The sequence below is a fragment of the Carassius auratus genome, chromosome 18 (assembly GCF_003368295.1).
Source record: "Carassius auratus strain Wakin chromosome 18, ASM336829v1, whole genome shotgun sequence".
Taxonomy (NCBI): Eukaryota; Metazoa; Chordata; class Actinopteri; order Cypriniformes; family Cyprinidae; genus Carassius; species Carassius auratus.
Window position 1 is genome coordinate 15,533,338 of NC_039260.1, and position 13,076 is coordinate 15,546,413.

Below are 13,076 nucleotides of genomic sequence, written 5' to 3' on the forward strand. Positions count from 1 at the left end.
AATTATTGCACAGATACTATTTAAACTGAACTTAGCTGAATGATGTCATCAAAGAATTCAATAACGAAATGCCTTTAACTGTCATTTTGCTTTATTGACGCACTGTGTTCCTAATTAATGTTGTTCAGTTGCATTGACACAATACTTTTTGTTTAAAGCGCAATAAAAAAAAATAAAAAAAAGAGTCCAAACAATGACCCCTGCTATGGGTAGTGTTCCAAGTGTTATGCGACTTCAGCTAATGATGGGTCCATCAGAAATTTTACGGTGTTAGGGCTGGATCTGCGTCAGAAAAAGCCATGCATTGTTTAGTTATGTCAGTGCAGTGGCGTCAGTTGGGGGAGAAACGGCAGCATGCACAGCTCCTCGTTAGTATAGTGGACAGTATCTCCGCCTGTCACGCGGAAGACCGGGGTTCGATTCCCCGACGGGGAGAGCTGGCTCTTTTCGTCTTCCGAACTATCCATCCAAAAGTTTTGGGTGGAGTCGCAGGTCACAGAAGGAGTTCTGCTTCGACGTCAGCCCGAGCCAAAGGACATGCGGTGGCCAGGAATCGAACCCGGGTCAACTGCTTGGAAGGCAGCTATGCTCACCACTATACCACCAACACTGGCGGAAGTCAGCAGCTTTATTGACGCACTGTGTTCCTAATTAATGTTGTTCAGTTGCATTGACACAATACTTTTTGTTTAAAGCACAAAAAAAAAAAAAAAAAAAGAGTCCAAACAATGACCCCTGCTACGGGTAGTGTTCCAAGTGTTATGCGACTTCAGCTAATGATGGGTCCATCCGAAATTATTCGGTGCAGTGCCGTCGGTTGGTGGAGAAACGGGATCAGGTAAAGCTTGTTAGTATAGTGGACAGTATCTCCGCCTGTCACGCGAAAGACTGGGGTTCGATTACCCGACGGGGAGAGCTAGCTCTTTTCGTCTTCCGAACGATCCATCCAAAAGTTTTGGGTGGAGGCACAGGTCACAGAAGGAGTTCTGCTTCAACGTCAGCCCGAGCCAAAGGACATGCGTTGGCCGGGAATCGAACCCGGGTCAACTGCTTGGAAGGCAGCTATGCTCACCAATATACCACCAGCGCAGTCAGCAACTTGCGCCGTCACTAAGAAGGCTCGAAGTGCATGAGTCGCCGATAGGGCTAGAGGAGCTGATGAGATCTTTGTTTGGACCCGTCACTAAAGAGAGCCTTCAAGAATTTGCATCCCGTCACGTACAAGAAAGCGCTGCCTTCCCATCCGGCTAAATAAACACGAAGTGGTCAAACGCAGAGAGTGCCTATACAGACGATGACCAGTAGAGCCCGACCGATATATCGGCCGGCCGATATTATCGGCCGATATGAGCTAATTGCATTTAAATCGGCATCGGCGTTTATAACGGCCGATGAAACATGAGAAACGGAGTCTCATGATTCACTCATGTTATGAGTGTTGCATAGTTTGCCCACCAGAGGGCGGTCTGCAACTCCAGAGTTGACAACAGCGCCAGAAATTCACTACAGAAGAAAGCGATCAGCCAAGCCACCCAGGTGAGTCTGTCGTTTCGTCATGTGAAATGATTGTAGATTTAGTTCATACACTGTATATAAAAACGGTGTGATAGTTCTAGCTAACGGTCCTATCATTATCACTTCTAAATATTCTGCAACATCACTTACAGCCGCTAAAGCATTGCTATATTAGATTAGCCACAAAGCTAATACCATGTTTATCAGTGGAAGAGTGCGAACGTTAATAAGAGGTCAAACTATAACGTTAGCATTTAACTTATTCTTAATCTATTGCTGTGTGTTTCCCACATAATGACCGCGTAATGGTCCTTTCACACAGGACGCGGTCTGCACGGCGCTTGCCCGCTGAGTTTGCCGTTGCCTTTCAGATACAACGCGATTTGTGCTGCGCTGCGCTATGGCGTTGGCGGAGTTTTAAAAACTTTTAGCGGGAGCTCTTTCATAGTCTGTTGTTCCTCCTTTCGGTCAGCAGCAAACATGTATCTGTCCCGTTGTAAGAAGCGAGCGATAGCGCTAGTCCTGCTGATGAGAATTAACAGAAAAGCAAGGAAGAAGAGGCTACCCTCAGGTCCAGAGAACAATTTGGTAAATTCAGGCTGGTTACGTTACTCTAACGCTAATATAGCTTCCTTTTTAGCAGGCCCCTTAAATGCTTGCTATTAACTTGTTTGAAGGTGGTTCTTCTCAAAATAGACAGCGGTGTGTTCATGGCACTAACGTTAACCATTCAACTTCGAATTGATTCCGTAATCTTCCGGTAACAGTAGGCTACCTTTACGTTCGCTAGCGCATGACGATGTTTTGATTCAGACTGCACAAAGAGAAGAGGAGAAGATATACGGGTCTGTTGTGAATGTGTATGTGAGAGCAAATATAGTGTAGTTACAGTAACTACAGTAGGTGCGTCAGAAATGATTAAACCAGAGGAGACATGTAAATAAATGTGAGCTGAACACGCGCTTTTTTTTTTACATATTGTTTCAAAGCAGCTTTACAGACATAACAGGGAAATGTTGAAATAATATAGTTAAATATAAGTAGGTAATACCTATTGCTTAACAAATAAAAAAAAAAAAAAAAAAATTCTCATTTTTGCCTATGTAGGAGATCCCTGTTTATTATTATTATAATTCTAATGATGACATGAGTAATGATACATGGTGATATTATTAATACACATGCATATTCTTTCTCCGTCTCTCTTTCTGCCTACAGATGGCCGAAAAAGGTGAATCCTGTAGCAGCAAAGTGTGGGACTACTTCTGCAAATACTTTAACTTTAGTATTATAATTTATTTACAGTACACACACAGACTGTTAAGACCAGCTTCAACTGGAAGAAAGTAAAAGTGTTAAATGTTTAAAACCAGACTGTTTTTTGATCATTAAAAAATATATATATACTTTTGATGTGCAATTGTTTAGTCATTGAGACTGTAATCTAAGGCTTTTTTTTTTTTTTTTACATAAATCCCTTCAGGAAAATGGTTTATACAGCCCACATACATAGAACAGGCAGATATTTTGCTATTGAATGCTGTGTAAGTGCAGTTTATAGGAAATGGGTCTAATATCCAGTTTATTTTCAAACTCAAAATATCGGCTTATAAATCGGCTCTTTTCGAGTTAAAATCGGCATCGGCCCCCAAAAATCCATATCGGTCGGGCTCTATTAAATACCAACAGATAAAAAATCAAAAAGTGACTGACTCTGTTAGAAATCTTATAATGGGGCATGTTTGGATCATTCAACCGTACAATAATCCAAACACAAACCTCAAAAACAACACCGAAATGGGTCACTGAGCTCAAAACCAAGCTTCTGCTATAGCCATTCCAGTCCTCTGACCTGAACCCTACAGAAAATGAGAGGAGTGAACTGAAGAGGAGAAGCTGGGAATCTGAAGGGTCTGGAGTGATTCTGGATGAAGGAATGGTCTCTGATCTCTTGTCAGATGTTCTTTAACCTCATCAGGCATTATAGGAGACAGTTTTGAGCTGTTAAACTGGCAAATACAGGTTTAAAAAAATAATTCAATAAAAGGGTGCCATTAATTGTGGCCAATGTGTATTAGATAAAAACATTTATTTCATAACGATATTTCCCCCCATTTTAAATTCTTATTATCCAATGAAAGGATACATTTTTGTGAATTTTTCAAATAAAACATCAAAAGGATTAACAATGCATTATTTGATCATATTTGCCAAGGGTGCCAATATTTGTGGGCGACACTGTACACTAAGATATTTTCTATGGAATCTGTCAACTCAAATCTACAGACTGAACCTGACTTTAACCCTCTGGAGTCTAAGGGTATTTTTGGGGCCTGGAGAAGTTTTGTCATCCCCTGACATTTGTGCTTTTTTCAGTGTCTTATAAATACTTAAATGGCTAAAGTCTAATTTCACTGTAATCAGCACATACCAGGCTATAATAATATGTGTGCAGGATGTATGTACATGATTGTGTTTTTGAGAAAAAAAATTGTATGCGTGGTAAGTGAAAAACTAAAAATGTTATAGCAATGAACACCACTAAATGCAAAACCACTTTCATGCTGCCTAGGGATGTTAATTTTAACCGGTTAACCATTAACCGACCGTTAAGAATTTTGACCGATGAATATAATCAGTTAAAAGGTTTAAAAAGTAATTTATTTATTTTCAGTAATTTATCAAAATATTTAAAAAGGTTTGCTGTATTGTTAAAATAGGCTATGCTACGTGTATAAATTATTATTTATTATTTTAGAGAGAAAAAAAAACATGTCGCGTTGCCTATTAATAAGTTACATTTTATTATTTCATTCAGAAATAAGCCTAATGCCGATGCAAATGTTAACAAATATATATATTTTTTTTTTTAATTACATAGCTAATGCTATTTTTGTTTCCCTCAGTCCACAACAAACCCTTTAAATTAAAAGTTGCTTATTTAAAAAATAACAAGAATAAAAATAGCCAATAAGAAGTTATAGCAAACGACAAGCTAAAACAAATTAATTTAGGCTAAAACGAAACTGAAACCAATGTTGGGTCTCCCATTCGACACAAAAATCAAATGTTTCCATATTCGCGATGTATTTGAATGGCAAATTATTATTTATTATAGCCTAGTACTTCACTTGCATTCCAATTTTCACATAAAACAAAATGTTTTGCATAACATCATGGCTGTGCGTTGATAACACTTAACAGCACAGATTTGATTACATATTTAAACTGAGCAGTTTTTTTTTTTTTTTTCATATGTTTGACTGACTGTGATTATGATAATGAACAGGCTGCATTGCCAAAGTAGCAAAGCCTATTGTGTGCATGCATGCGGTGACAGAGCAATCACTTAATTTTTTTTCCATCTAACAGTGGAAGCAACTTTAATCAAAAAGATAATCGGAATTGTAAGCGGTTTGCCTTTATTTGTGTACATTCACAAAAAAAAAAATCTGGATGCCGCTTTCTGTCGTCTGATTCCTTTCGCACAGCATAAAAATTAACTGAAACTGCATTTTTCAAGTAAAAATATATTTCTCATATAGGCCTATTTATTCGCTATATATAGCCTAGCTTTTATTATGTTTTTCTCCACTCGCAGAAGCACTGCAAGTGTGTTGTGTGATTTGAAGATGTTCTGTTGTTTGTTGCTTTTTGCACATGTAAAATGTATCACCAGGAAACAAATGTTAGTATTTTTAATAGGTCACACACACTTATCCTTTCTAATTTAATTAAATTCAAATGTAAAATTATCTTGTCGGTTAACGGTTAATAATTGGTTTACGAGCGTCGGTGGTCAGTAAGGAAAAATAACCAAAATGAACATCCCTAAATTGCTGCCTAAAACCCAGTTAGCGCAAACTAATCTGAAACTTATCTGGTTAGCCACCCAAACCAGATTCAAGTTACAAGCTCCTGATCTGTATTGATCACGGATCAACTATGATCTGTTCATCTGCTACTATGTTCACAGTGTCCTGTGTTCTCCAGATTTATATGGCACACAAGGAACACATTATTATGTTTCCCAGGGAATACAGTACCTGTGTTCCAGTAACTCAAAAATGTAATTGTCATATGGTCTAGATAACTAATGCACTGATCTAATTCTCTAACAATTATTTTTTTAACGAAAGCCCTTCATAAAGTCTACCTTCTCAGCAACAAGTAAATTATTAAAGGCGTCTCCACCTGTGTTTTTCAGTTGAGCTTGTATTAAATTGCACTTTTTATATTGGGTTAGGGTTAGATAAAATAAATCCTAATCTTTAAAAAAAAATACTCAATGTGTGTTAACAGATCATTGATCATGTGTTTGTTATGTGCAACCAAACATAGGACTCTGGGAATATATGTATACAACCCATGACAGGCTGAAACCAGACAAGGAACGAGCACAAGATCCAACAGCAAAAAAATATTGTCTAATTTTCGTTATGGCCAAAATCTCAGTATAATTTTTTGTCAATATTGCAATATCCCGTTATCTCAAGTTTAACCACTACAGAGACATCATAACCATTGGCAGGAAGAAGTAAAATAACTTTTTTTTCTCAACATTTAGTTTTCAACTCACTTTGCTATTGGAAGGACTCACACAAGACAGTCTCTCCTCAGCGACTCCTTTTAGCACAGGCTGGGACAATCGTTTGGCCTTTGGGTCTAAAGACGGCACATCTATATCTACACCACTGACCACTGCTCGGCGATACGATTTGGAGCGCTGGCCTCTTGTCAGCAGTCCTGCATTCTCATCTCCATCCAGATCATCCTCCTTACTGGTGGAGAAAGAAGACCCAGTCTCAAACATGCTTCGTGGTCGGAAGGCACTTTTACCATTGTCCAAAAACATCTGAGAGGGTTTGCTGAGGCGTGTGTCAGAGACCAGACCCCTAGGTATGATCTGCTGGGTCCCGATCTTATGTGCTGTGGGACTATGGGTGCTCAGTATGATTGGCTGCTTGCCCTCTAAACCCTGAGGTGACTCTGAACTCTGCCTTTGCAACAAGATGCCCACTGTCCTCTCAGCAGGGGATGGGGTGCGGGGTGTGGGGGGGTCTGAGGGGAGGCTAAGGTTGGAGTAGATGGAGGGGATGCTGGAGGTGGAACTGTGAGATGGGGAGCTGCAAAAGTCAACGGGAGACCCATGGGCATCCTGCAACTGGAGTGGAGGTGAACGTGTGAAGTTCTGAGATGATACAATATTTTTTGGTGAAACAGTGCATGGCAGTGGAGACACATTCCCCATCTGATCTCTTTGAGAGGTGAGAGTGAACTGACTGGAGAGACGTTTGAAAGGCTCTGTTATGTCACGCCAAACACTGAGGCCATTCCCATTCTTGTTGGCCAATGTTGTTTTAGGGGAAGAAGTAGCCTCCTCATCCTTTTCATCATCCAATTTAGAGAACTTTGACAGCGAAAACAGTCCATTCGATAAATATCCAATACTGATGCTCCGAGCAACCCTAGTCGTCCTCACAGGTTTGTTGAGAGTGTGTTTCAGCACTGTAGTGTTTGACGCAGTGGTGGTAATCTTCTCAGCCGGCTTGAGAGTGAAAGTACACCTATCATCCACAGGAAAGTCCGTCATGAGAACTCCATCTATTTGGTAACTGAGTGGTCTGGGCTTGGGCTTCATGTCATTTTCATTCAGTCTTTTCCAGAGAGGAGTAATATTGTTATTGGAGAGGTCCACTTCATTGCCAAGATCCATAATGAGTCCATTCGTATCACTCAGCAATCATTATGACCCTTGTCTGAACCGAAAGAGAAAAGAAAAAGTTACATGATTGCTAGTTGAACTGTGCCCTGAAACTATACCGATCACTTAACCTCTGGAGTCTATTAACGCGTATAACTAAAAAATGTTTAAGGCTTGTAAGGATAGTTCACTTTTAAAACATAAAAACATACTCACATTCGTGTATTTACAATGACTTTCTTTAATCAGAAGACCAAGAGATTTTAAAGTCCCGGTCACTATTCACTGTAGTTTTTCATTTTCTTTTTTTTTTTTTTATTGATTAGCTGTCAATCACTACCATTTAGCAAATCATGTATCTGTTCCATAGAATTAAGTCATACATGTTTGAAAAACTTACTTTTTTTCCTGTGAAATATTCCTTTAAATTGTGCGCGAAGACGTAGTTTTTTTAATCATCCGCAAATATAACTGTACAGGTTAGTAAGGTTTGAATAATGACATTATAAAACAATAATGTGATGGTTTTAGAATAAGGGTGAAGAGACTGTTCTCACATAGGATGTCTTAAAATGTATAAGAAATTGTTGATCTATTTTTATATCTTTTTAAAGCAAGGACCACAATGCAACTTTATTGTGTTATCCTTGACAATACGTTTGTAAACGTAAATTGCTACATTTTGTGTCAAATAAACTCAACTCAACACTGCTGAGTATTGCTGGTGGATTTGTAAATGTTCTAAGTATTTGGAAATAAAGACAAACACCCGTCATCGTGTACACAAATTCATCACGTGCGCCATTATCGTAACTTTCAAGCAGGGAATAACAACAAACAGTGCTCGCACCTAAACTTTAAAAGATTTATAAATGAGTGGAGCATACCTCTTTGTGAAGATTAACTAACGTTATAATCTTGCTCTCTACGCTTGTTTTCCTGCCTGCATAATTCCAGCGTGGCACTCTTTCCCTCGAGAGAAAAAAAGAGCATGAAAATGCTCTAAACTCCAAAAACTTTGTCTTTTACGATTTCGCTGTCGATTGTGTTCATATCGAGACTTCAGTAGTGCAATAGTTTGGCAGGGACAGGGAGGGCAAAGAGCTCCCAAGTTCACGTGACGTCATGCGCTCGAGGATCGAGCTAGTGTGAGTGGCTTCCTCAGCTCCGACACTGAGAGAGGAAATGCTTAATAAGAGGAAATCTTGAGGGGAAATACTTAATAAGAGGAAATCTTAATAAACTAAATTAGTTGTAGTTTGTCATTCTTAATAAACTAATTTGTTTTTAAAATATTTAGTGCTTCAATAGAGATGCTAGTCGTGAATAACAATGAATTCTTAGCGCCATCATGTGGAGCTAATTGGCAATGTGTTCAAAGACGACATTTATTTATTGTATTTGTTTAAATAACTTATTTATTACTATTATTATTCATAATTTAAGGTTAGGTTATGAAGCAATTGGGCCTCTCCTCATGCAGGCTGAGAGAAACTTACTGTCTGTACAGTTCCTCACAGGGCCATGTGAATAAAGTTCGTGGAACATCACTTCGATGTAATGGAACAACCTGGTTGCACTATAGATTATGTAGAAGTTGGGGTGGGGGGTATGCAAGGTCGTAGTTTTGGTTTGAACATTGGGGGTTGAAGTGTGAACTGTTTTAGTTTTAGTCATGCTCACTCATAAGGTTTTATTTGTTTGTTTGCTTAGGCTATATATTTATTTTTGTGAAATTGTCTTTTGTGCTGTCATCTTTGCAAAATTGCAGTGGTGGACGAAGTACACAAATCAAGTACTTGAGTAAAAGTACAGATACATATAGTAAAATATTACTCCAGTAAAAGTAAAAGTACTCCTTTTTCAATTTTACTCAAGTGAAAGTACAAAAGTACTAAATTTTGTATGTACTTGTACTGAAAGATAGAGGTTTGCAATTTTATATAGGCTACTTAATTTTATTTTATATTAGCACATATTTTTAATAATCCTACTGCTCAAAATACCTGGGATTTTTTTCCAAAATAACCACTATATGGAGTCAAGATATATTTTTGTTGTTCATATGGACTACACTGATGAGAGTGATGTTAACTGTGAAGCTTACACTGTGATGTACCTGTCATATTTTTAAATATGTTTGCTAATTAATATCGACTCTGTGCTTTTGGAAAGCTTTATTTCATCTAAATGCTGATCTTTGGATCTTTCTATTTATTAAAGAATCCTGAAAAAATGTACTCAGCTGAATAAAACAAGTTTCTTGAACAGCATATCAGAATATTAGAAATGTAGCTTTGATCACAGGAATAAATAACATTTTCAAATATATTAAAAAAGAAAACAGTTATTTTAAATATTCATATTCAATTGTTGTTCATATGGACTAAGCTAACTGTGAAGCTTACACTGTGATGTACCTGAGAGAAAACAGAGATGACCATCTGATCTTCACCAGTAAGAACAAAGTATTTTAAAGTTTGTTGTTTTACATCACAACATCACATCCTTTCTTTTCTCCCCAGATGTAATATTTTATATATATGTGTGTGTGTGTGTGTGTGTGGTTCAATAAAAAAAAAATGGACATTATTTATAAAAATTACCTCAAGTTAGCACATGCAAGCTTGTTAGCTAGACAGTTAGCATAAGCTAACAATATTTACTTATTTTCAGTACGGTTATGAATAAACATTTAAGTCTGTCTACTCGTCTAGTTAATCCAAACAACGTTAATATAAAATATAAAATAAAATAACGTTACTGTTGATAAACAATATAAAAACAGACGTCACATAGGACATGGTAGCATTTTAATAATATGACGGCAGCGGGGAATTTGAACATGCATGAGTTATTTTATTTAATCTGTGTTAGTTTAAGTGGATTTAGTTCCCAAACAACTGACAATTTTGACCTAAATATGATTTTCATTTACAATAATTAATCCTAAATTTCGACATTAATAACTTTTAGCAACATCAGACGACAGACGCACGCGTGCTCACAAGATCTCCCGGTTCTTACTTCTGGTGACTCGCACTAAACGGTTCATTTGAATCAGTGAGTGGTCGACTCCAGAACAGCTCCAATCGGACCATTCTAATTCGTAAACGAATCGTTTGGTGCGATTCGCGATCCGATTTAAAAGTGTTGCTGAGTCCCAATTTGCATACTATCCGTCCTAAATAGTAGGCTATGCGAAACTAAAATTAGTACGTCCCAAATCGTAGTATGTTGAAAAGAGTATTCCAAAGATACCTGGATGGTCTACTATTTCCGGTTAGAATTCGAATTGCAGATCAATGCACACTCTAAGTGCTAATATTGCCCACAACCCATTGCGTGCGGGAGGGAGGAGCTTTGCGATGGCTTTGCGGTGATGTAAACATGCGCCCTCAGCTTTTAAGTGTAAGAATTCAAATGTTTAACCCTAATTAAAGTTATATTTTATTGTCTCATAATATCATTGGGTTTATGTTTTGCTAAAAAAGTACTGTGTTTATCTTGTAAGGTCCAATGAAGATACTGAGCGCCTCATCAACTGGCGCATTGCCAATGATGCCCTTTAATTAGGCAACGTTGTCGTTCACGTTGCATGACGTCATCTAAGTATGTCCCAGAACGTGCATACTCTTTTGCTACACACTCAAAAGTATGTACTTTTTCCTCACAAAAAAGTACATACTTTTAGGTCGTAGTATAAGTAGGCGAATTGGGACTCAGCGTATATTTTGAAAAGACTCAGTTCGTTCATGATGAATCAGACACTGCTTCTGCGTGTTGGAGCACGTGATATATTATAGGGAGTAACGATATGTTTTATGAAATGTAGTGAAGTAAAAAGTACGATCTTATGCTTTGGAATGTAGTGAAGTAAAAGTAAAAGTTACTCAAAATAAAACTATTCCAGTAAAGTACAGATACTTGAAAAATGTACTTAAGTACAGTAACGAAGTAAAGCTACTCCCGTTACTGTCCACCACTGAAAATTGGTGCTATAAAAGTAACATCATAGTTAACAATTACTTGTTCACATGGTATATAACTATGTTATGTATTTTATATTATTTAAGCACGTAAGGTAGTTTGACAGAATGTTCTAATTCAACATGCCATGGGAAGTCAATCTAACTTAACATTTTCTTATATTGATATTATTTCTTATTCCAAAAGCATAGGGAAAATCAATTCCCTTAACAGATTATTTGATATAAAGTCTACAACAAGTTAGACATACGCTGAGTCCCAATTCGCCTACTTATACTACGACCGAAAAGTATGTACTTTTTTTGTGAGGAAAAAGTACATACTTCTGAGTGTGTAGCAAAAGAGTATGCACATTCTGGGACATACTTCGATGAAGTCATGCAACGTGAACGACAACGTTGCCTAGTTAAAGGGCATCATTGGCAATGCGCCAGTTGATGAGGCGCTCAATATCTTCATTGGACCTTACAAGATAAACACGGTACTTTTTTAGCACAACATAAACCCAATGATATTATGAAACAATAAAATATAACTTTAATTAGGGTTAAACATTTGAATTCTTACACTTAAAAGCTGAGGGCGCATGTTTACATCACCGCAAAGCCATTGAAAAGCTCCTCCCTCCCGCACGAAATGGGTTGTGGGCAATATTAGCACTTAGAGTGTGCATTGATCTGCACTTCGAATTCTAACCGGAAATAGTAGACCATCCGGGTATCTTTGGAATACTCTTTTCAACATACTACGATTTGGGACGTACTAATTCTAGTTTCGCATACTATTTAGGACGGATAGTATGCAAATTGGGACTCAGCAATAGTTTTAACACAATAAACAAGCCTACAATAAAACGTGATAAATTCTAGTAAAGCCGGTCATAATAAGAAGTTTAAAAATATTTTAGTGCTGGTTCAAGACAGTGTTCTCCTCTTTTCTTGTCTTTTTAGTTTATTTGCCTTTTTAAGCTACTTTTTTTTTTTACTTTTTCCATAGCATTTTAAAGCAGCTGTTTTTATTCTAAATAATTCAAATAGATCACATATTTGACCATCAACTTCGCAATAGCAGTGGCTTGGGCAAATCTCATCACACATCTCGAACGTGTAGAGAGTATTCGCGCGCCACACAAACATGTAAACTTCCCTGCCTTCAATCATAGGGTTGACCCACCCGCCCGCCCACACACACACACACACACACACACACACACACACACACACACCCACACAAACTAAGCCTCTGTGGTCAGGGGCGGAGCCAGGGGTTGGCCACCCCTTCGTCCACCCCACTCAAAACTGCAGTTTTTGTCCCTTTTTTTGTTACCAAGAAATGCATAAGATGCGGAACACCGTATCTCTCTTTATTACCACATCAAACGGGAGAATTTTCAGAAGCGCACTTCAGCTTCACCTCAGCGTCAGGTGCAAGTCAAACGAGCGCGGAAAAGCTACAGCAGCCAAATCAGCTTAAGTAGAACAACTGTGAACTTCGGTCTGATGAAATGTTGTTAGACTAGCCTAGATGTCAGTAAAACACACTTTCCTGTCCCATTAGCTGTTTTACTTTGCTCATGGTGCATACTCTTCAACAGTATCTTTGTTGTGGTTGGAAAAGGGGTTTCCCGAGGTTGCTGATTGGCTGGAAGTTCAGTAGTTGTTGAAGTGATGTCTTGGGAAGCCCGTGGTTGGCCGTTGGCTGACGATGCGAAGTTGTGTGGGCTGGTTGAAGTTAAATGGGCCCTCGAGGTCAGACTCTGAGACACTGCGCTACAAAACTTAACTCAGAACATGAAACTCCCAAATGGATAAGAAAAGAAACTAAAGTAAAAGAACAGAAGTTTGACGAGACTAGGTAGTGTTTTTTC

The 13,076-nt window shown here is 38.1% G+C and overlaps 1 protein-coding gene and 1 non-coding gene across 3 annotated transcripts in view; one reads left to right on the plus strand and one right to left on the minus strand.

Moving 5' to 3' along the window:
• The window catches only part of LOC113118538 (rho guanine nucleotide exchange factor 26), a 97,895-nt gene extending 89,528 nt beyond the window's left edge, over nucleotides 1-8,367 (minus strand). The window contains exons 1-2 of one of the 2 annotated variants that reach the window (XM_026287782.1): nucleotides 8,107-8,367; nucleotides 6,095-7,274 (exon numbers count right to left, since the gene is read on the minus strand). In XM_026287782.1, coding sequence (XP_026143567.1) covers nucleotides 6,095-7,231 — 1,137 coding nt within the window. In that variant the 5' untranslated portion in view covers nucleotides 7,232-7,274; nucleotides 8,107-8,367. The remainder of the gene's footprint in view (nucleotides 1-6,094; nucleotides 7,275-8,106) is intronic. The other variant, XM_026287783.1, reaches the window with a different exon arrangement.
• trnad-guc (transfer RNA aspartic acid (anticodon GUC)) lies at nucleotides 364-435 on the plus strand. Its single transcript has one exon. It is a non-coding gene; the product is annotated as a tRNA-Asp (tRNA).
• Nucleotides 8,368-13,076: the final 4,709 nt, after the last annotated feature.